Genomic DNA, 23,885 nt, shown 5'->3' on the forward strand with positions numbered 1-23,885 from the left:
GTCAGGCACCGCACTCGTGTTAGCTAAATGTTCATCATTACTGTCTTGTGGATCATTGTCTATCACTGTATTATTGTCACTATCAAATTCATCCAATTCAGGAATCATTATTTCATCGCCACTATCATCATCAGCACAAATCTCCTTCACAACACTTTCCAGCTGGTCTGTAGGAACATGTCGACAATTGCTGCGAGAAGACACGGTGAAACTGAATGAATGTGAAATATTTTTTGAACTTTTCCTTCTCGGAGGGTTCTGAGAGTAATATAGACCCCCACAAAGTTTACAAGGGTTCTTTACAACCATGCACAAAAACTACCATATATATGTCTTTGGTTGATGAGTGCCAAGAGAGCAAATAAGGGAAGAGATTTTCAAAGCGTTAAAACACGCCAACGCCAGGGAACGGTTGGCATCACCCCAGCGTTAAAACACGCCCGCGCCAGTCAATGAGTTAACTGGTTTATTTAACAACCTACAAGTCTCGGCTACAATTAATTACAACAACGTTACGTGTTTACAAAATTTACAAACCCTACACACAAATCAATTCACTCTGTCAGGATTCACTCGTTACAATTCATTTCAACTCATAACTCGCCACTGGCTAGATTCCAACTCAACTCGTAGGCTGCTGCCTTCAGAACTGTTCACTGCTGACTCGAGAAGTGTCTTCGGCAGCTGATACGCTTTAGACTCACTGCGGTGGCTGTGTATTTCCCTTATATAGTCACAGCGCTGGCCTGTTACATAATTGGTACCGCTGTTGCCTCACACCGTGTTACGTCACCGAGCGTTGCGTGCCTCATCACGGTAGGAAGCGGTGCCACGTAGCCCAGGGTGGGCTACGTCACCGTGGCCAGAGCTGCCACATCAGTGCTAGGGGAGGGAGGGTTTGTTCTCCATTGTGCAACATGTCACAATATTTTTACCCTTGAAAAGTTTTGACTGATCATTTTCAAGGAGTATGTAATTTATGGTGAATGTCCTGTCAAAACATGGTATCGATATTCACCCCTATGGACTCTGCCTTATGATTCCTTGATAGAAACCGAGATGCGCATGTCCCCTCTTAAATTTCTACCGAAGCATAATTTTCAAGAAAATCTGATTTAAGTTAAATGCATTATGGAGGGATGATATGGTGAAATTCAGTTGTGTTTTTCAGGCAAATTATGCACTGATTGAAATCAAGGAACATTTTCATCTCAATTTTCATTAAGAAACTGCACGGTGAAGTCCAAAGATGCCAACACCATGTTGCCACATCACCCTCAGTACCCGTAATCAAATCATTCACATATAAACTCATACTCTTAGAAGCAGCACAGTATTCGCATATGTTGCATATCACGACTTCCAGACACGACTCTTTGCGTAAATATGGGATATGTAAGGACCTACTGTTCTCAGGTTATGACACTGGACTGTCATTCAGATGGTTCTGAGTTCAATCCTTGGTCCAGATTCTATATATTTCTGCTTATAGAATGAAACCCTTACTGCCACCAATGATAAAACTCTGGGATTGTGAAGAATAACAGCTCAATGTATTCATTTTGTGCAGTTTATTTAACAACCCTCTCGATAACTCAGGCTGTATCAAATGATTACATGAAAGAAAATAATGAACTGAAAAGGATGTTAAGGAGGTAGTCAGGATAGTCAGTGTCTTTCTTGGCTGACATTCAAACTGATTACTTCCTAATGATAATTAAAACATACCTCTGAACAAAGGGAAATACAACAAAGGATCTAACCTGTAGTCATCAGTTTCAGCAAGTTCCCTGATATCTTCCAGGACCATAAGGTATGCTTTACCACCTGTAGGAGGCATCAGGTTGTGTCTAGACAGCCACTCCTTGTCTTCCTGGTCTCCAGAATATTTAAACAGCCCTGGATGCTTGATGTACAGACGGCCTCGTGTTTGGCCAAAGCCCAGCACCTTGTTAGCCCTGAGTCACAACACAATGGGAAAATAAATTTACCTTATATAAAACTGATGTTAGCAAAATATGCTGCAAGGAATTTCAAGCAAGGTAGGAAATGTTACATAGCATAAAAATTCTGGCATTTTAGCTCCCTATTAATTGTGTCCAAAACAATATGGGGGCATGCAGTAGTGTAGTTGGTTGAAGCACTGTGCTAAAAGCCAGAAGGTCAGGGGTTTGACTCCTGATGAGGTCACTGGATTTTTCAATTGACATAATCCTTTCAGTCACACTATGGCCCTGGAATCGATGCAGCCTCTAACAGAAAATGTGGGAGCCTCAATATCTCACCACCCTAGACTTCTAAAAAAATCCATGGGCAGAAAATGTGTGTCTCATTTTTCTCCGTAACTTCTGTTTGAAACATTTTCTGCTGTGATATATTTAACAGGTTATACTCCAGATGGACATAATATGAAATCTGATGAAAATTCATTCAGTGGTTCCTCAGTTGTTACACGCAGATGGACAGACATGGCAGAACCAACAGGCGCATTTTTGTGACTTCTGATGAGAACATGCCAAAAAGGTTGGGAAACACTCTTTGACACATTCCTGAAATATTACAATACTACTGTAAACTGTGTAAGAGTAATCAAGTCAACAGTTGTACAAGAGAAAATTTTATCACGGCAAATATACAACAATATAAAAATAACTTTTCCGTAAATCCACTTCCTCATTTTTAAAGCCCCTGATTTTGTTTTCGAGACAGAGAAATACAGTGTTTGCTTTATGCCAGCGTTGGCCAACCTAATACATCTCGAGGGCCAAATTTAGTTTATAGAACACCATCAGGGGCCAGATACAGTGTTTCTTTCAGAAGAGTGGTCGGGGAGTATTGCCCCCCAAACTGAATCAGTCACAACCCGTGTAAAAATAAGTGCATTTAAACCTATGTATTTAAATTTTACGTTGCACCAATAATATTAAGCCGATATTGAAAATTTCACCAATCGATTTTATTGCCTTCTATCACTTCTACCCCCAGAGCATTTTTTTCTTAAAGAAACACTGGCCAGATCATGCCTTATGTTTAGTTTTATATATGCCGGGGAAAAATGCAATTCTAATTTAAGAAAGAAAAATAAAATGCCTTGAAATTTGCAATTACTTACCATAACACAGCACAAATTCCTCTTTCAGCAGGGATGAGCACAAAAGGCTTTCAATCATAGTTTTTATGGTCTAATGATTATACCTAAATCCCCATATACACACTGTTTTAATGAGAGCACTGTGGTTTCATAAAACTGGAAACCAATGATATAAAATCCACTTCTAATTGTGAGGTTGCCACTCGAAGAATATGTGATAACACGACATCTGAAAGTCTGTTCCCGTTCTTAGACTTTACATGCTTCAGCGATGAAAACGCTGTCTCGCATATGTAAGTACTTGCAAAAACAGAGCAAAGTTTGAGAGCCCAATTTCGTAACAGTGGGTAACGTTCTGGTGAAAGCAGTTTCCAAAAGTCAATTCCAGTAACCTGAGATGTGTTTAAGGATGGGTCACATTGAAGTTCACAAAGCTCTAATTGCAGATGACCTGGCTGAGATTCTATATCACAATGTATAGGATTACTGAATAAAGAAATATCAGGTCGAAAGCTTTCAAAATCGTTAAATCGTCGGTCGAACTCTGAAGACAAATCTTCAATAATTTCAGTGTAGTCCCTAAACTCCAAGCCTTCTTCTTCTTCTGAGAGTTTCCGACAGCAAGGGAAATGTAGAAGGTTATTTTTGTCCAATGCAGACTTAAATAAATGTAGCTTTTTACGGAAACTGTCAACAAAGCCAACCATCTGACATATTGTCTGCTTCTTGCCTTGCAATTGCAGATTCAGGACATTCAAGTGTTGAGTGATATCAGTGAGAAAGGCCAAGTTTCTCAAGAATTCGACGTCTTCGAGATCATTCTGCAGTTCAGCAGAATTCGTAACCTCTTCTCTTAGGAATGTTGCTATTTCATGACGGAGTTCAAAGAACCGTACCAGACATTTCCCACGGCTTAACCATCTTACTTCAGTGTGCAGAAGCAGGTCCCCGTAAGCAGAATCCATTTCTTCCAAGAGGGTCAGAAATTTTCTGTGAGTGAGTGATCGATTTCCTCCTCTGATCAAATTAGTAATTTTTGTGACAGTAGCCATGGTGGTAGACAGTTTAATTGATTTGGCACATAGAGCCTCCTGATGTATAATACAATGCAAGGTAGGTACAGTAATTTGATTCTGTCTTAAAAATCCAACAAAACCGCTTATTGTCCCTGTCATTGATTTAGCGCCATCTGTTACTATGGAGGACAATTTTTCAAAACCACCGAATTCCTCCACTGCACTCTTAACAGCGTTAAAAATATCGACACCTCTAGTTGTGCTGTGTAAAGAGCACACTTTTAACAACTCTTCGAAAATTGTAAAATCTTCCTTAATTGCACGAACAAATATCAGCAACTGATTAGTATCCGAAACATCTGTGCTTTCGTCGAGAGCAATTGAGAAATAGGAACAATTAGCGATAATGTCTTTCACATTATTAGATATCTGGTTGCTAATATCTTCCAGCCTCCTAGTAACAGTCTGTTTTGAAAGGGGCACTGTTTGAAATTTGTTTCCTACCTTATTTTCATTGAAAGCTTCTGCCATCTTTATCGCACAGTTCTTAATTAATTCACCATCACTTAACGCTTTTTTAGCTTTCATTAATTCATATGTCACGAAATAAGAAGCCAGCAAAGCTTCTTCTTGTTGTTTTGTTTCATTGGTAAAAAGAGATTTCTGCTGGAAATGTTTTTTCTTTAACTGATCGCAGACTACTTTCCTTGATTCACAAGAGTGTTTTCCGAACTTCTGTTTATGATTTGTCATGTAATGCCTCTTTAGGTTGTACTCCTTTAAAACTGCTAGCACTTGAAAACATACTAAACACTGTGGCTTGTGGTCTTTATTTAATATAAAAAAATAGTCATGTTCCCACTCAGATTTGAACGCCCTATTTTCGCTATCAACTTTTCTCAATTTACTATTTGACATGCTGTATCACTTACAATAACTTCAAACACAATTTTAATTGAAAAACAGTTCTACACTCACACTCCGTAATCACACTTCACTTTCTAAAATCGCACTAACTGGGAGACATTTCTGCTAAAACTGGCACTTAACAAAGGCCAGGATGCCGAGAGAAACGGTAAACATCCCATCCCTGCGAGAAAGCTGGGAATGGTTATTATTTTGAAGGTGTCATAAATCCTTCACCACTACGGTCTTCCCTTCAGTGTCATCTCCCTACAGAAGTTGGGTTGGGGGACTTGGAATTTCCATGACATGAACACAGTTATTAGAAAACAGTCTGAACTGTCCAACTCGGTAAGAACGTATACAGTCAACTGAAAAATGCTGTAAGCTAATGAAACGTCCTATTAAAAACTGAATTCTATGCCAATACAGCTGTGAAGTTAAGATTTTTTAAAATAAACCTGAGACTTGGCGGGGGGCCGGAGTAAATCAAGTCGCGGGCCGCCAGTTGGCCATCGTTGCTTTATGCTAACACTAAACAAATTTTCAGCAGAAAGCTTAACTGAATGAAGGAGAGATCTCAACGATGATGTTAAGCAAGAAATTGAAAAGAAAAACACCAAGAGAAAAACAGACATCACGATGGGAACTACATTACGAAGTACTTCATATAGAAGGAAGGAACAACATGGGATAAAGATGAGGAGCTTCAGGGGGACATTGGCAGATAGAGATGCCTCACTGTTGAACAAACCTCATAAAGTGGAAATGAATAAGGATGAAAAATAATTATTACTCCTCAGCAGCTTTCTTCATGAACAACTCGAGCAACTGAATTTGTAGTGGGATAGGCGGGAGAATGGTTGGTTGAGGCACTATGCTGCAAACTGGAAGGTCTCTGGTTCAAGTCCCAAAGGGGTGAATTTTGGCCGCGCCATAGCTCCAGCAGTTAGTCACTGGCTTACCACCGTGGCGGCCTGGGTACAATCCCGGGTCTGGTCAAGTGGGATTTGTGGTGGACAAAGTGGCGCTGCGGTAGGTTTTCTCCGAGTACTTCGGTTTCCCCTGCCAATCTTCATTCCACCAACTGATCCACAATCACTCTCACCTATCATCTTGGGCTCGTACAATAGGCCAGAAGTGGCCTCAGTACAAGGGACTTAGTCCCACCCCAATAGCAATAAAAAGAAAACTGAATTTGTAAAAGAAATATGTAATACCTTGCACCCATAACGAAAACGGTTTCTTTCCCAATTCTAGCAGGATCCCACTTTGGCCCATCTCGACGAATTGATTCTCCTCTGCCTATTTTTAAAGGTGTAGATCGGCCTGATGGAAAATTTCCAGGAGGGCGAGGTTTGCTTCGTTTTTTGCGTGCTGACTGACTGGCTTCCGAATCAGTATCAGATTCTTTCCTCTTCCGGAACAAGGGACTCTGAAAAACAAAAATTATACATAAATATTTATAATGTTGTACCTAAATTTCTGTGCCAGGATAGAATAAAATCAGATAATTCTCTACTTGCTTACTATAAACCTGACCTGTAGGTTCACTTGTTCTTATGAAGAGCTCTATCTTCTGGGATGTAATTCTGTGTAGTTCATTGAAAGTCAGCTGAAGTTGCCTCCATCTTCAGGGTTCAAAACTAAACAAAAGCTTGCTGTTTGCTTCATGCTGGTTTCTTGCTTAGCTTACTCTTCAACCCTGAAGATGGAGGCAACATGTTCCTCCAAAATGTTTTCTAACATTAATGGACTGGGTGATGTTATATCTCAGAACGTTGAACTCTTCACAACCAACGCTAAAAGAACCTCAAATCATACTCACACATTCTTCCTCTTTATATTTAAAACATTTTATGTTTATAATCATAAAAAATAATGTCACCAAAATTAAAAAAGAACTCTCTTTCAAACATATCAGACTCAAACTAGGATTAATGTCTTCTGGGATGTGATACTATGTAGTGTGGTATATGTAGGTACCAGTGTTGTGGTGGAAACTGCTGCGTCCATCTTCATTGTACAAGAACTGAGCTGAGAGGGTGAGAAATTGTGCAGATTGAGGCAGCAAGTTCCTCTGAAACATGGGTGCCTGTGTACCGAAGTGCATGCCTTCACATCCTAGAATGTTATACCCTTAATATTCACTGCTGTGACATCTTCAGGTCTTATATACCTCATGCATATACAAATATACAGATTTAGATTGGTCGCTAGACATCCCCATGACAAGGAATCCTCTAGAGGAAATTATTTTGTACAAGTGAGAGGTCACATGGTAGCACAGTTGATTTCAATTTACCTAATCCTTCTAGCTGCACTTTGGCCCTGGGGTCTACTAAGCTGCTAACAGAAATGTATACCAGGAGTCTTCCTGGGGGGGGGGGGTAAACGGCGGCTGGCACATAAGGCTGACAACCCCACCACCATCTGTGAGCCAATTGTCTAGAGAAAATGTGGGCATTTCGTCTCACAACCTTATGGGCCTTCACAGCCTGTTACAGGGATATATTGACCTTTACCTTACAAGACATGTGTATCACCCATCGAGAATTCAGCAGGCATCTCATCATTTGCTACTTAAGCTTCCATACTGTTAACTTCCCCTGCTTTCTCTCATACTCCTTTCAAGTCCTATGTGTTACTGAATGAGACACTGAAGCCAACATTTAAAACCATCAGGCACAAAAAACATGCACAAATATTCAGTCATAAAATGTCTCCTTGATATAGTAAGCTACACTTCACAAATCTATGTTAGAGTATTATCAATACACACAGAATAGACATGATACGCTGAAACAAAAAAGACTCTTCACTTGTTCCGTGGCCTGGTACATAACTTAGGTGCATGCAATGCATCAACTAACACTCGATGACATGTGGTAGCTATGGCAACCTGAAATCTCACATTTCCCAAACCGCTTTTTTAAACATATAGAATGACTTGAAAAATAAAATGTAACTATATGGGCACTTACACGTGTGTTTGGTCTGCCAAACCGATACTCCCCGATACTGCCCGTCTCAGAATCACTGTGCTCATTGAAAGGTGAGCTGCCCCTGGACTGTGAATTACTGCAGTACATCTGCTTTGCATCCTCCAGGATCTGACGGCATACATCTCTCACGTGCTCCTCAGACACGCTACTGGCTCCCAAGTTGCTCTTTATGTTATCCACTGCAGGCTGAAAGAACTTCTGTGAAATAACGTAACAGTGACTTTACAGTACACAGCAGTCGCACTGATCTCAACTAAACTTTAACAGAGACAATTCACTTTTATGGAACAACATGAAGACCTTTGGTTTAGCTTAGTTCAGTTTACTGAGTCAAGTTTCATTACAAATATATAACTATGCCCACATAACACCAGCTTTTAGCGGTACACAAGTTCAGTACATACAAACATACGAGCTACAATACATACATACAAACAATGCATACGAACTACTTACATTGTTCAAATCAGTTATTATTACTATCACTACTGATACCACCAGTACTGTACTAGTACTATTCCCATTCTCAGTCCATTTTCTCTTCTTACACGTTTGCTTCCAGCTAACCGGGGGGGTCTCCCCTAACTTTGCTCTCTCACATTTAAAATTTCACTTAGTGGGGGGGGGGGGTCCCAACTGAGTCCACTCGGCACGGTGGCCACCGATTGGCCTATTGTAGACTGCCCCGGGTGATTATGATGATAGAAAATTTGGTGGAATGAAGAGTGGCAGGGGAACCGAAGTACTGGGAGAAAACCCACCCCAGCGCCACTTTGTCCACCACAAATCCCACATGACCAGACCTGGGATCGAACCTGGGCCACCACGGTGGGAAGCCAGCGACTAACCACTTGAGCTATGGCACAACCTCTCACTCACACTTAGTTTTAAATAAATACTTTCCAATGGTTTTATCTTAGTCACATTTGTGCAGCTAATTATTTTCCTGTATGTTATGTCCTCTATCATATCCCCTCTAATCCCACTTAGTTTCCATATCCCTGCTTTCAGCCATATTGTTCCCATTTTCTTATTTTTTGTGCATTCATCAATATAGCTCTCCTTACCCTACTCATGTTTCATTTCACAATAAAATACAGAGGAGATATTTTCACTTATTTTCAAAAATATGCTTTCTATATCATTGTACCTTTCTCTATTTTATATATATGTTAATTGCATTACCTTCTACCTGGCTTTGCCAAATATATGCTAAACCTGTTTTTCCCAATTCCTCTTTTAATATCTTTTCCCAGCATTCTACCTTCTACATTATGAAGATTCTATTTTATTTCTACGCTTTACTGCTACAAGACCAAGCAGAATGGCAAAGTGGAAATGATCAGAAGGCTTTCAGTTTGAATCTTGGTCAAGACACTGGCTCCTCTGTGGTTATCTGTGTGTTCCTTCAGGCAAATCCTGGGACACTACCTCAATTAGGCCATGACCACTTCCTTCCAAATCTTTTCCAATTCATCATCCATTCTACAACTTCATATGATATATTCTAGATATTGACAGTATTGTAAAAATCTCACAAAACAAACCATTACAAATATTGATATGTGGAACAATTCCAACTAATGTATAAAAGTCTAGCTCCTACCTCAAAGGAAACACCCCTGTCTCTGCTACAAACCCAACCGGTTAATGCTGATTAGGGAAACAATCGCTGTTTACTGTGAGAACCATACAGAACACACAAATACACTGTGTGGGCAGAATGCAGAGTTCAGTCCGTACCTCACAGGAAACACATTATGTCTCAGCTACAAAGCCCAACCGATTAGTATTGTTTAGGGAAATAATCGCTGTTTACTGTGAGAACCCTATGGAACACATAAATACACTGTGTGGGCAGAATGCAGAGTTCAGTCCGTACCTCACAGGAAACACATTACGTCTCCTCTACAAAGCCCAACCGGTTAATGCTGTTTAGGGAAACAATCGCTGCTTGTTGTGAGAACCATATGAAACTAATAAATACACTGTGTGGGCAAAGTGCTGAGTTCTTTTAATGTTAAAGCAGGTGGTATATGTAAGTAACACTGTTCCATAAAGGGTTAATCAGACTTCCTCCATGATGCAGAGTTCTTCGTAAGAAGTTGCTGATCATTCAGCCACTCCATCTAGACCACATCCTCACATCCTGTTTGATTATGATCCATTTCAATATTGTGACATGTTGCGCTCCCCCCCCCNGGTAACGTAACGCGCAACGCGCGGTGACGCAACCGTGCGTAGGGGGGGAGGGGAGCGCAACATGTCACACTGCTCCCTCCTTAAGGCTGTTCGTCCCGAACAGCCTAATGGTGCATCCCCATTCCTTTGCTTCGGAGGCTGTTCTTGCAGCATCTGTTCTCCAGCCATTACAACCGCTCCCTTCTTAAGACCAAATCGTCTCGTCTCCTTTCGGTTGGCCTCCATAATGGCCAGCAACTCCTTATGGCCGGTTTTCCATTTGGTCTCCGTCTCTTCTTGGTAGGATTTCATGTTGGCGTCCATTCTTGCCAGCGCTCTTATCTTCTTATATATGCTTAAATATCCAAAGAGGTCTCTTTTCTTTAAGTTTTCTGGCTAATATCCTGGATGAATTTCTCAATGTCCCTGTGCATGCACACTAATTTCATCACTCTAATTATGTCTCACCGGTCACAGGAGCCGAGCATTCTAAGGCATATACTGTCTTCGCTTGCTTGGAAGCCGAGATCGTGGGTTCAAATCCCACATAAGGCATGGATGTTTGGTGTGTGTATGTGTTTATTCTGTTTATGTTGTCCTGTGTGTCGGTAGAGGGTTTGCAACGAGCTGATCACCCATCCAAGAGGTCCTACAGTCTGTAAAATAATCATGAAACTGAGAAAACAGCCCTATGCTCCAAGTTGGGAGCAAGAGGAGAGAAAAAAATTATGTCTCAAGAGAAGCACAAATTGTGCTCTTCATTATGCAGTTTTCTCCATTCCTTGTTACTGCCTCTCTCTTAGGTCCAAATATTTTCTTTCATATCTCATTCTCAAACTCAATGATCCAATGATCTTTCCTCATGGTGAGAAACATAGCTTCACTACAAGACAGCAGGTAAAATGACACCTTTTGTATTTTTAATGCTTACATTTTTAAATAAGAAATGTGGAGATTAAAGACTGTGAACTGAATGGCAGCAAACATTCTGCAGATTCAATCTGCTGTTTAACCTCATTACAACAATCTATTTGGCTTGGATGTTGCAATTACTGCAATATAGCCTGTTCCCTGTGATGTAATTTTTTTCTGAGCTCTTTTCAATAAATCTTGGTTTATTCAATTTTAACTCGTATCAATCAAGACAGTCTGTGGCTGAAATACTCTGGACACTCACTGGACACCTCACACGTCCTACTGTAGTCCACATTTCCATCCAAGCTTTCCACAACCACAAACCTATTTGATCTTTTTAGTTGATACCATTGTTTACCTTCTATATCACTAGATTTATGAAAGTTCATTATAATTTTCAGATAAGACAAGTTCTTTCATGTCAGTGCCTCCAGACCATGTTAGGTGGATCCCTTGTCACCCCAGCAAGGCACGTCCTCAGGTTATGGATGTAGGAGATGGCCTCCAGATATGAAGGGTAGTTGTGAATATATTAAATAAGCAGTCACGGACAGCAGATAAAGGGTGGTCCTCCAGCTGGGGTTGGGCATGGGGCTAACAACTCCTCACCATAAAAAAATAAGCTTGTTACAAAAGATCATAAGAATAAAACTGCATAAGGAGGAACTTTATAATTTGTACTCTTAGCCAAGTATAATTAGAATGATCAAGTCAAACAGGATGAGATAGGCAGGGCATGTAGCATGAATGGGTAAGAAAAGGAATACATATAGGTGGGAAAGCCAAAAGGAAAGAGACCACTTGGAAGACCAAGATGTAGGTGAGTGGACAATATTAAGATGGATCTTAGAGAGGCAGGATGGGATGGTATGGACTCGATCAATCTGGCTCAGGATAGGGACTAGTGGAGGGCTCTTGAGAGCATGATAATCAACCTTCGGGTTCCACAGAATGCTGGGGAAGTTCTTGAGTAGCTGCACAACTGGCAGCTTCTCAAGAAGGGCTCAGCTCCATGGGTGAGTGAGTGAGTGAGTGAGTACCTCCAGATATTTCTTAATGATCGCATCTATCTCCTTGTTGATGGCAGACTGGATGTTCTGTCGGAGGATATCCAGCGACTTTGCGGTGCTCGTGATGCAGCTCCCCCGGAGTCTGTTTACCGGGATCTGCGGCCTGTGGGAGGGACGTAATCCAAGCTGACTGACAGCCAGGTTCGAGAGGGTGACTTGCCGCATGTTGAACGTATTCTTCTAAAAGACAGTATATGCACAAACCCTTAAGACAGTTACACAGTCTGTTACTCAAAATACAGGTAAGAAAACTGCCATATTTACTCATGCAATCACCCAGAATGTACTCGTACACCTGCCCCCCCCAACCCCACACCCATTTTAATAAAATAAAAGATTACTTTCTGTACCACACAACTGCCTCTCATTTTCTTGGAACCCAGACAGCTCAGTTAATAGTTCTGACATGCAAATGTACTGATGAAAACAAATTTAGAAAAATTAAAAAGAGTAAAAGTAAAAGTCTGGCACTACAGACAACTATAAGCCTTCATGTTCCTGTGGAGATATGATTCCATGCATTCTTTACCTTGGAACTATGTGGACATAAATGGTCAGTGTTACCTAGAGCTGTGGGAGCCCTGGGGAAAGGGTCCCTGTACCCATTCAATAGAAGGTTGCCCAAAGGCCCCAGAGCAAGTCTGGATAAGGTACTGTACAGAAGAATCTCTACCCTGTCAGGAACTGAACCCAGTCCAGAGTCATTCAGTCTGCACCCTAGTCACTATATTGACCGTTCCACCCAACAAGATTCACAGCCTGCAGCTGTAAGTTCTTTCTGTGATTTGCCACCACTTCCATGGATGTGCCTATCTCTGAGCAGAACATACTGCTTATGTATCAGAGAAGAAGTGTTTTTGAACAAATATTGTAAAGAAAAATGAAATGCGCATTTTACATTCTGTAGACTTTATCCATATGTCTTAAAGATTTCATGACAAACCAATTTGATGCTTGGCATACTTCCAATTTTCATATATCCATATCTCTGATTATCAATGTTGTCAATTTTATGTGCATCTTTTCCCCTTCATTAGCACAAATAATTGAAAGTATACTGTATATCCAGAATAGAACTAATTTTTTAACGCTAGTGGAGTGGGACTAAGTCCCTTGTACTGCGGCCATTTCTGGCCTATTGTACCAGCCCAAGATGATAGGTGAGGGTGATTGTGGAGCAACTGGTGGAATGAAGATTGGAACGGGAAACCGAAGTACTCGGAGAAAACCTGCCCCAGCGCCACTTTGTCCACCACAAATCCCACTTGACCAGACCCGGGATCGAACCCGGGCTGCCGCAGTGGGAAGCCAGCAACTAACCGCTTGAGCTATGGTGCGGCCCAGAATAGAACTAAAGTTTTGCTGGAGATCAGGAAGTTTCTTAGGATCACTGAAAGAAAATCCAACATAATTTTAAATGATGTTTTAATGTGTAAGTTGTTTGAATGAACTTCCTACATATTGTGACATATTTGTATTGTCCATTGCATGGTAACAGTTTGACAAACATGTTTCAGCAACAACAGATACACATACAACTATTAAAAACATTGTTAGAAACAGTGTTTTCTGTAAAAGGTCTGTGTTGAGGCTATATAACCAGGCCAGACAGGCAGTATACGTCCAGTGAGAGCCAGGGATAGTGAGTAATAGGGGATGACAGCTGGTGAGTAGACAGTCATGGCTCAGAAGTCAACTGTTGGAGTGTGTGAGAGTCATCAGATGGTTAGGACACGAACACCAAACAATTGTTGGGTTTCACTACCAGGCAATGACTGGTGAGGACAGAGCACACTGAGAGGACTTAGTTTCTGTTGTAGTGATTTGTAAAGTTCATGAATTAGTGATACTTTTATAATTATTAGAACTACAATTTATAAGAGTGCAATACATCCAATTAGTAATAATTCAGACCTTACGTCTAGTCATTAATGTGTGACAACATCCTAATTTAACAGTTATGTCAACAAGGCATTTTATTGACAATTTTTCATCAAATCACTTACCAGTTGCATCACAAAAGTATTATGAAGAAAACAGAAGCCATCAGCTGAATGCAAATCAGTATGTACCAGATATTTCAAAATAAAATTTCCCTAAGATCTTACATAAATAAATTTACTACTGACAGACTACTGATGAACCAAAGGACATCACATCAGCTGTACAAATGCAAGCACACATCAAATTTTATTCAGGCAGTTCTATATATCCTTGAGAAACATAATTGGAACTACCTAAACTTGCAGACATGATTAGTGATTGGCTCTAAAAATGACATGGTTTCTCCTCATTACAAACATAAGCAGAAGTTAGAACTAATGCAATATCACTGTTTTATTCACCACAGAAACCTAATTAGGAGCTATAGGACCTTCAAGAATTATTAATGATGCTGTAAGTACAGTTAATTTGGTACTTGCATGTCAATAGATAACCCAAGTAAACCATCATGCTGTCATGATGTTAGCACTGCCAACCTCTGGATCCATTTTGAAAAGGTGAGGCCTTTGGATCCATGAAAATGTTAGGCTTTTGGTTTTTTTAATAAATATCTAAAAACTTTCCAAGTTTAGGTATTTGTTTTTTTTTAATAAATATCTTAGACCCTTCTAAAGTTAGGCCATTGATTTAGTATTTACAAATAAGCTTCTATAGTTGGCAGCAATGAAGTGGTAAATACCATGGTGGGAAATCTTTCAAGTTACTTCAGTCAACTGATAATACATAAATACCGTTAACTTCATTAGGTTATGAACAGCAAATGCCAGACAGTTCAAGAGTTTCTTTATGAAATCAAAAGTGAATATGATTACACTCTGCAATTCTCACTTTGTAATGGAGACACAGCTATACATTTCCAGACACACAAAAAAGAATCAAATTCAAAGTTAGAGTGAATGAAACCTCCCCTACAGCTTAATTCAAAACTAATTTCGACTTTCAGATGAAATTCTAACCTCTAACTTCATTTTAACTATCATTAAAGCTTAGGCTTAACAAAAATGGATATTTCTGGAGCACATACCCATTCAACTTGAGTTTGAGAATCCACCAACGGGGCTGAAGATGGTACAACAACATTGCATCGCAAGGCAGAGGAGTCTGTTACTACAACAGAAGATGCTCTCACAGAGTTTGTATCATAATCTTGACCATGTTTCATAAAATGCGGTGACTGCTGCTGTGCTTGTTGATGCTGCTGCTGAGTGCCAGCAGAACCCACAGTCCAAGTTGATGTGCCTCGTTGGACAACCATGTCTATGACATGTTTATAAGCAACATAATTATAGACTGCATTGCACACAAAATAATATTAGGGGAACGACAATTTTGTATTTGAATCATGCAATTAATATTCAGTATTTAATATTTTAATAGAATATCTATCACACTGTAAATAAAGACTCGATAAAACGATATCGTTCAAATGCACTATATGAAATATTGAAACAGTATAAATCATTGAAATCATTATTTTAACAGGAACTTTACCGCAACAAAAATACTGGTTCCGTAAAATGTTCTAACCCCATTTCATAATATTCTGTTATTAAATAATAATGCAAGACATTTAAATTATAAATAAATACACATCAGGACGATGATAAATTATAATACGTAAATACCAAACATGCAGCTGTACCGAAATGATCTTACTTCTAATGTAAAACAACACCTCTTGCCAGATCACTCATATTCAAAAAACAACACATTTCATTGTTATTTTGATTGAAGATACAATACTGACCTATACCAAGCGATGGCAGAGAGTGTGGCAGGAGGAAAAATCACGGGTACGACTGATCACGGATAACAAAATAATAGCCAGAAAGCAACGTAACCATACGTTAAATTCACATGAAAATGCAAGTCATATATAAATTTTTTGTGTATATATATAAATATATATATAATTACGGCCATGTATATTGGTCAAATCTGTAATGAATACTGATATAGTGTTCTCGGTGTACGAATATGAATTCATTATGACGCAATTGTTTCTGTACCCTATGACCGCCTATGACAGCCTTCGGTGGCTAAATAAATTCAATGTGCTGCTACCTATTGTGATAATATGGTAACGATAAGAGGCGGTCGTGGTGAAGGTAGTAATGACAGAAGATAGTGATGATTTTAAAGAGGTCTGGCTATGAAATATGCGGCAATGAATTTATTGTGACCTGAAATGAATACAGCCAAGTAAGGAATTTGTGATCTGTTTCATTCTTTCTGTGAAAAATGCACGCATGTCATACATATTACACGAAAGGCTGAACACTCAATAATTCGTATAAAACTACGGATTCGTCTGTGCGCCGTGTTTCTCTTGCATGCAAACCATCGTGATTACTGTTATCTGAAACTGAGGAACACAGACATAAAAAGATTTAAACTGAGGTTAATGGCTAAGGAAGAAACTGTGCTACAGGGCATGATTGATAGACTAATTGAAATTGGAAGGTGCTATGGCATGGAAATGAATGTGGAGAAAACAAAAGTAATGAAAATTTCGAGACAACCAACCCCAGTCACAATAAAGATAGACCAAAAACAAGTGGAGAATGTGAAATGTTTTAAATATTTGGGTAGCTTGTTAACAGATGATGGAAGGTGTACTTGTGAAATTAAATCCAGGATTGCCATGGCAAAAGCTGCATTTAGCAAGAAGAAGAATCTTTTTACCAGCAAATTGGACTTAAATTTGAGGAAGAAACTAGTGAAATGCTACATTTGGAGCATAGCTCTGTATGGGGCTGAAACATGGACACTTAGGGCAGTAGATCAGAAACATCTGGAAAGTTTCGAAATGTGGTGTTGGAGAAGAATGGAGAAGATCAGTTGGACCGATTATGTGAGAAATGAAGAAGTGTTAATTAGAGTCAGTGAGCAGAGGAATATCCTACATGAAATAAGAAAACGGAAGGCTAATTGGATTGGTCATGTTTTACGCAGAAACTGCCTTCTAAAAGAAGCTATCGAAGGAAAGATAGATGGGCGGATAGAAGTGACAAGAAGACGAGGAAGAAGACGTAAGAAGATGCTGGATGACCTTGGGGACAGAAGAGGATACTGTCATTTGAAGGAGAAAGCTCTAGATCGCATTAAGTGGAGGAATTGTTTTGAAAGAGACTGTGGACCTGTCGTCTTGACAGATTACTGATGATGATGATGATGATTATGGTCCTCAGTACGAGCCCACATGCACGTACGACATAATAATGATATATGCTGGCGTTAGAATTGCATCGGCAGTGCGTAATACTGGATTCTCCTCGAACGAAATATATGGAGATGCTACTAAAAATGTGTTCCATAATAGTTTAAGTGGAAGGAACCGAAGACAGTAAACTGTGCCTGAAAGACCTCTAAGGATGGGTCATCTTCAGCTAGTGACTCAGTAGATAATATTCTCTATGTACGCTGGGAACCAAAGTCATGTCAGAGATCTCTTTGAATTCACAGGATTTTTCTTCACAGTTGCATACCGCATACCGTCAAAGATGTTTCAGACAAACAAGAACTACCAAGATTTATACAGAAGTTTATAGTGATTCAGGATACATAAATTTTAAGGCTGACTTTTCGAAAATGCAAAGCCTTCACGAGACTGAAAGTTATTTGTACGATCCTTCAGTAATCTGAAATCCAGATGTCGTATTTTTAATAATTATCTGTATAGCTTAATACTCGTGGCAGACACGATAAATGCATAAACATTCAGGGCGGAAACTTCCTTCGGAGAAACAAATGTGAAAGATGAGAGGATAATATAAAACCGATCCTATAGAAGCGAGATATGCGGATGTAGAGTGGATGCAACCGGCATATTTATGGACACATGATGAAAGTAACAATGGAATATCTTGCGATGAACTGAAAATATACTACGAAACATGTAGGCCTATGTGTCACGAAATGGGGCAGATTCACTCTTACTTAGTTAGTTATTGGAGAGGGTGGATTTCCCCATGCATTGAGACCTGTATCGGTCCATTGTGCTTCCCTCTATGATTTCTACCAGTCTCTATATCCTACCGGTACTGGTGCTTACCATCAGCCAGCCCAGCCAGCGAGACCGGCTCTACTAGCTGAGAGGTATCTATAATGCTTCCTCCATCTACCAGAGGTATTAGAGACTGCTGTTGGGCGGGAAACGTCCGTTAATTTGGCTCAGTGACCTACTTTGGAGATATGAGGTTCTTTTACGTGCCGTAAAGCTACGACACGGGACCCACGGCTTAAAGTCCCTCCCGGAGGACTTGTTTCCTGAATTTTTCCCCCCTTAAAAATTCGACGACCTCCGCCGGGTGTTTGAACCCGCGTACTACGAGTCATGAGGTGGGAACGTTACCTCTAGACTACGGAGGCCGCTTTCACTCTTACTTACTTATTTATGGAGCTGAGCCCTTCTTGAGGAGAAGCCAAATCTGAAGCTACTCAAGAATTTCCCAGCATTTTATGGAACCCGAAGGTTCATTACCGTGTTCACAAGAGCCCTCCACTGGTCCCTATACTGAGCCAGATCAATCCAATCCATCCAAACCCATCCTATCTCTCTAAGATCCATTTTAATATTGTACACCAACCTACATCTTGGTCTTCCCTGTGGTCTCTTTCCTTCTGGCTTTCCCACCAATATCCTATATGCATTCCTCTTCTCCCCCATTCGTGCTACATACCTGCCAACTTCATCCTCCTTGACATCATCACTCTAATTATACTTGGAGAAGAGTACAAGTTATGAAGCTCCTCATTATGCAGTTTTCTCCAACCTCCTGTCACTTCATCTCTCTTCGGTCCAAATATTCTCCTCAACACCCTGTTCTCAAACACCCTCAGTCTGTGTTCCTCCCTTAATATCAGAGACCAAGTTTCACACCAATACAGAACCACAGGCAAAATTATAGTTTTGTATATTCTAATTTTTAAGTTTTTAGAGGACAGACGAGAAGACAAAAGGTTCTGGGCTGAATGGTAGCAAGCATTACCCGAGTTCAGTTTCCTCTTAATTTCCTCCAGATCTGGTTTTGATTTGTTATCCTTGTTCCCAAATATCTGAACTGTGCCACATTTTCAGAACATCTGTTTCATATCGTTATGTCATGAGTTTGCAAGGTCCCTCCCGGAGGACTTGTTGCCTGAATTTTTCCGCCATTAAAAATTCCACGACCTCCGCTGCGTACCTTGAGTCATGAGGTGGGAACGTTACCCCTAGACTACGGAGACCACTTATACGGACCTTACTGTACGTTTCGTTTAAACACACTTTAATATGTTAAGTTTCATGGGTACCACAAATTCTATCAGAATATTGCACAATACTTGCCTCCTTACTGAATCATAGGCTTTCTTGAAGTCTATTGAGCAGGACGCACTACATACCATGGTCCAACACTGGTCATCTTCCGTGATCACTGAAATTCAGTGTAAGTATTTTTTATTTGATTCATTAGTTTTCTCTCCCGTTCTACTATAAGTGAACCTATATATATATATATATCGTATAAGGGACGATATTTTATTTGCTTTTCCCGTTATGTGACGTCAAGGAGGTCTGTGTGAAGCAATTACAGCGACACGAGAAAATGCGGTTCCCTTTGCTGAGAAATTTCTGGCGAATAGAATTTTTGTCTGATTGGTGTGCTGACCCAACACTTTCCGATCCTCATAAGCCTGCACCTACATTGCCACTCGAGTACTGAAGTGTGCTATGTCCATCAATGCCAGTTTTCGGGAAACTGGTGTTGTAATTATTTTAAGCGAATTTTAAGTGTGGCTTAGGGAGAAAACATGAAATGTAACAGCGTACATTAGATAAACTTATGGGTGTGAAAAGAGTGTTATAACACGGAGAATCATGAACGTCTCTTATTTCACTCTCGCCCGGAAGTGGACATAGAGCATCTACGTGTTGAGTCGAAGATAAAGTACAGTTTGGTGGAGAGGAGGAATTTTAAGCGCATCCTAACTGGCAGAAACCTGTGCTTATATCAGAAAATATTGATGGCAGTCCATAATACTGATTTGCGGTCTTCTGTCGTACACTTTTTATTCACAAAGAAAGGAAAAGAAAAAGTAGGAAAACAATGAGCTCGGGAGAAATATTCACTTACTGGAAACGTCTTCCATGTTAGTCCTTTATTCTCATTGCAAAGAGCTTGCGCTGCTAGAAATGGTTTGCGGCAAAATTGCTGGTTGAATTGCGCCTTGGAGGCCATCACGCAACTGTCGTGGCGGAGGTGCTGCCACATGACGGCAGTCTTCAAACAATTTGTAACAGATACGACATAGTTTCTCAAACGGTGTGTCGTGACTCCCCGGAGGGGGAAATGGGTCGCAGAGTCACTAAGGAGTATTGAAAAGTTACTTGTATTCAGACGCAGTTTTGCAGCTCGGTAAGTCAGAGAGATTTAATGTCGGTGCTTTCGGAAAACGTAGCCTCAGCCAACGAAACTTCTCGCGAAATTTTTGTCATTGTAAGGAAGCATTTCGCCGCCTCTGTGGTCTTGTGGTCAGAGTTCCTGGCTACAGATCCAGATGTACCGGATTCGATTCCCAGCGCTACCAGATTTTCTGAGAAGTAGTGGGTCTGGAACCGGATCCACTCAGCCTCGTGAGGATAATTGAGGAGCTGCTTGAATGGAAATGTAGCGGCTCCGGTCTAGAAAACTGAGATTAACGGCCGTGGGGATCCTTTGCGCTGACCACGTGACACCTGCAAAAGTTGGCACTAATTTCGCCGACAAGTGGCGGTCGCTCGGTCGGTATAGTTCGCTTGCGGACTACAGGGCACGGAGTTTCTTTTAGTAAGGGAGCATTTTACTATTTACTGTAGGTGTAGAGAGTCCATAAAGCTATATGAGTTTGTGTTAAGCCTGATAGGGACCTGTAACAGTGAGCAGAGCTGCATTTTCGTTCGATCAGCAGAATGCGGGGCGGGGGGAGGGTCACACACACACACACACACACACACGTGAGTTTATCCTTAGACGTGGAACTCCGCGGTGTCAAGAAGTTTGAGTGTCCCTGCATTATGTGGTGTGCGGATAGAGTAACAATTCAAGGACATAGCTCCCTTTTGTTTAATCATCTCAAAAATCGAAAGGCAACGGAAAAGATGTACCGGATATACTGCTTTGTCTGGTTTATCTTTGTTCGAAACATCTTTCTTCCCGTTTCAGATGTGTGAAGGAACACAATGCAGATCTTCGTGTAAAGTATCCATTATTGCCCCCGATTTCAAATAAAACTTTAATTTTCCAACAAGTTTAGTGAAAACCCTCAGTATACAATTTCATAAACATTCATTCGGGAGTTCTCAATTTGTCCAATGCGAAAAGGTGCACAGACAGACGGTGCTAAGTTGACACGCGCATCTTTTTGGTAAATTTTCATTGCAGTCTCGCCAGAACAACGCTTACTTTCGAGAACAGCTACGTGCCCCAGAAAGCTATAAAAGCAACAGATTACGATCAGTACACTTCATCTCGTGCAATAACGGCCATTTTGTAAAGTGGGTTCTGACGCGCGGGTCATCTAATGACGCGCGTGGGGGGGGGGGGGGGGGGAAAGACGGTCAGGGGTTGGTCGGACTCATTTGNGGGGGGGAGGCAAAGAATATTCAGAGTTGTGATGCAGTACTTCAAGGTAGAGATCACTTTGGAGAATAAGCTGAAATCAGAGGATAGTATTAAGTGTATCTTGGAAAAGCAGGCCGTTGAAACGAGGAATGGAATAAAATGACAAAAGATACGGTCCACTGGCGAGGTTATATGCGCATGAGATCAAACTCATAACTTATTGACAGTCGATATTGTCACGCGTAGGGGGTAAGCGTGACTAAAATAACGGGTTCCAGATCGGATGATTGGATTTATTTGCACTTAGGTTATAAGTTCTCTTACTTATACACAATTATAACGCTATCACTAATTTACGCACTTTCAGTTTACCTTTGCACACTCACTAGGATTCTCCGTCTTCTCCTGTCAAAGGATCTTAATACGAAAACTAACACTTCAAATATCACACATAAAGTCTTCTCTTCACAGTCGCATTCTTGCAACTATCTCTTCTCCACAGCCTCCCGTACAGAGCTGAACTCTCAACCCACCTCTCCTGAAATGACTTCTCAGTTATTCTGGATCATCTGCGCAGACCACGCAGAAAACACAAGTCACATTATTGTTACCCAGCTTGTTCATTGGGACGCTGACTGTTGCCTAGCAACGAGCTATAACATTCGTCCACTGAGACACAGCTTAATTGTTGCGCGTTGGAACATGTTGCCTGGTAATGCGTTGCTCAAATCCGTTACAATATTATTTTGGATTCACGAAATATACTATGTTACTTAGGTAACGAACAGACTCGGAGAGACCACTACGTAGACCAAGACATAGGTGTTTGGATAATATTAAAGTGGATCTTACAGAGATAGGATGGGGTAGTGTGGACTGGATCGATGTGTCTCAGGATAGGGACCACTGGAGGGCTCTTGTGAACACGGTAATGAATTCCCCCCCCCCCTTGGCACTACAGCCCCAGTGGGCCTAGGCCTCCCTCCATGAACTTCTCCTTTCACTTCGGTTTTCTAGATCTTACACATTCGGTAGGACTCCTTGGGCGGATGATCAGCTCGTCGCAAGGCCTCTACCTGTACACAAACACAGAAAAACGCACACACACAAATTAACATCCATGCCCTGATTGGGATTCGAACCCAGGATCCCGCCTTCCGAGCGAGCGAAGACAGTGCATGCCTTAGACCGCTCGGCTACCGTGACTGGCGTAATGAATCTTTGGGTTCCATAAATTGTTGGGAAGTTCTTGAGTCGCTGCAAAACTGACGACGTTTCTAGAAGGGCTCAGCTCCATGAATTTAATTAGTTTTATATCGTCGATTTAACGGCCAGATCGGGCAAAGAGGGGTTGTTTGATATAGCCGAATGCTCGTTACATACCCATATTCCTCATAAACACGTGTAACTGGTATTCCAGGTGATAATCCAGTGAATTCTAACTTTTGTTTTATATTGAACTTTGTCCTTTTTCTATTTCTTTTCTGTCCATGGTGTATTAACTTAAAAAAATGTTTCTAACACGGAACAACACATTTAATTTGCGAGAGAATGATCTATATGCTGCACACACACTGTGTTCGCAGCTCGACTGACGAGACACACACGACATATCAACCAGACTGTTGCGGGGAAGTCCCGGCGAATCAATCAGAGAATAATGGGGAAGTATCGAAGAAATTTGTCCCCGAAATCCGATAAATCGATGATTTACTGTACCTCCAAAAGATGTATATTTAATCTTAAGGAACACCTTGTCTCTGATAGAATTTATGGGTAGGATTTATTTTGACCTATTTGATGCGTTTATTTTATTCAATTTTCGTTTTTAACGTCGAAAACGTTTATTTACGAAGGCACAAATGGAATTAAACCGTTAGTAACAGAATTTGTAACTCAAGTAACGAAATGTGTAACGCTTGTGCAACCTCTTACGTAACCGCTGATAACTCAAGACCGATGGCGTATCTTATATTAAGAGTTTTACGTAAATGAAACAATAATGACTGACCTATCCAAAAATGGTGTTTATTTTGTTCCCAAAATAATTGTACACTGTTTAAACAATTACACAAAACATGTAATAGTTTTCCTAATTTTACAGACATTCAACCGCC

General features: G+C 40.6%; 1 protein-coding gene across 5 annotated transcripts in view; it reads right to left on the reverse strand.

Annotated features, from left to right (window-relative positions):
* Positions 1–23,885, reverse strand: part of LOC111865336 — a 385,756-nt gene that overhangs the window by 10,227 nt on the left and 351,644 nt on the right. For 2 of the 5 annotated variants that reach the window (XM_023853256.2, XM_023853266.2), the window contains exons 3-7: positions 15,210–15,442; positions 12,152–12,361; positions 7,995–8,213; positions 6,231–6,445; positions 1,764–1,958 (exon numbers count right to left, since the gene is read on the reverse strand). In XM_023853256.2, coding sequence (XP_023709024.1) covers positions 1,764–1,958; positions 6,231–6,445; positions 7,995–8,213; positions 12,152–12,361; positions 15,210–15,442 — 1,072 coding nt within the window. Of the gene's footprint in view, positions 1–1,763; positions 1,959–6,230; positions 6,446–7,994; positions 8,214–12,151; positions 12,362–15,209; positions 15,443–15,827; positions 15,927–23,885 lie in introns of those variants that run through there. The other 3 variants (XM_023853284.2, XM_023853293.2, XM_023853275.2) reach the window with 3 other exon arrangements.

The sequence above is a fragment of the Cryptotermes secundus genome, unplaced genomic scaffold (assembly GCF_002891405.2).
Source record: "Cryptotermes secundus unplaced genomic scaffold, Csec_1.0 scaffold853, whole genome shotgun sequence".
In the NCBI taxonomy this organism is placed as follows: domain Eukaryota; kingdom Metazoa; phylum Arthropoda; class Insecta; order Blattodea; family Kalotermitidae; genus Cryptotermes; species Cryptotermes secundus.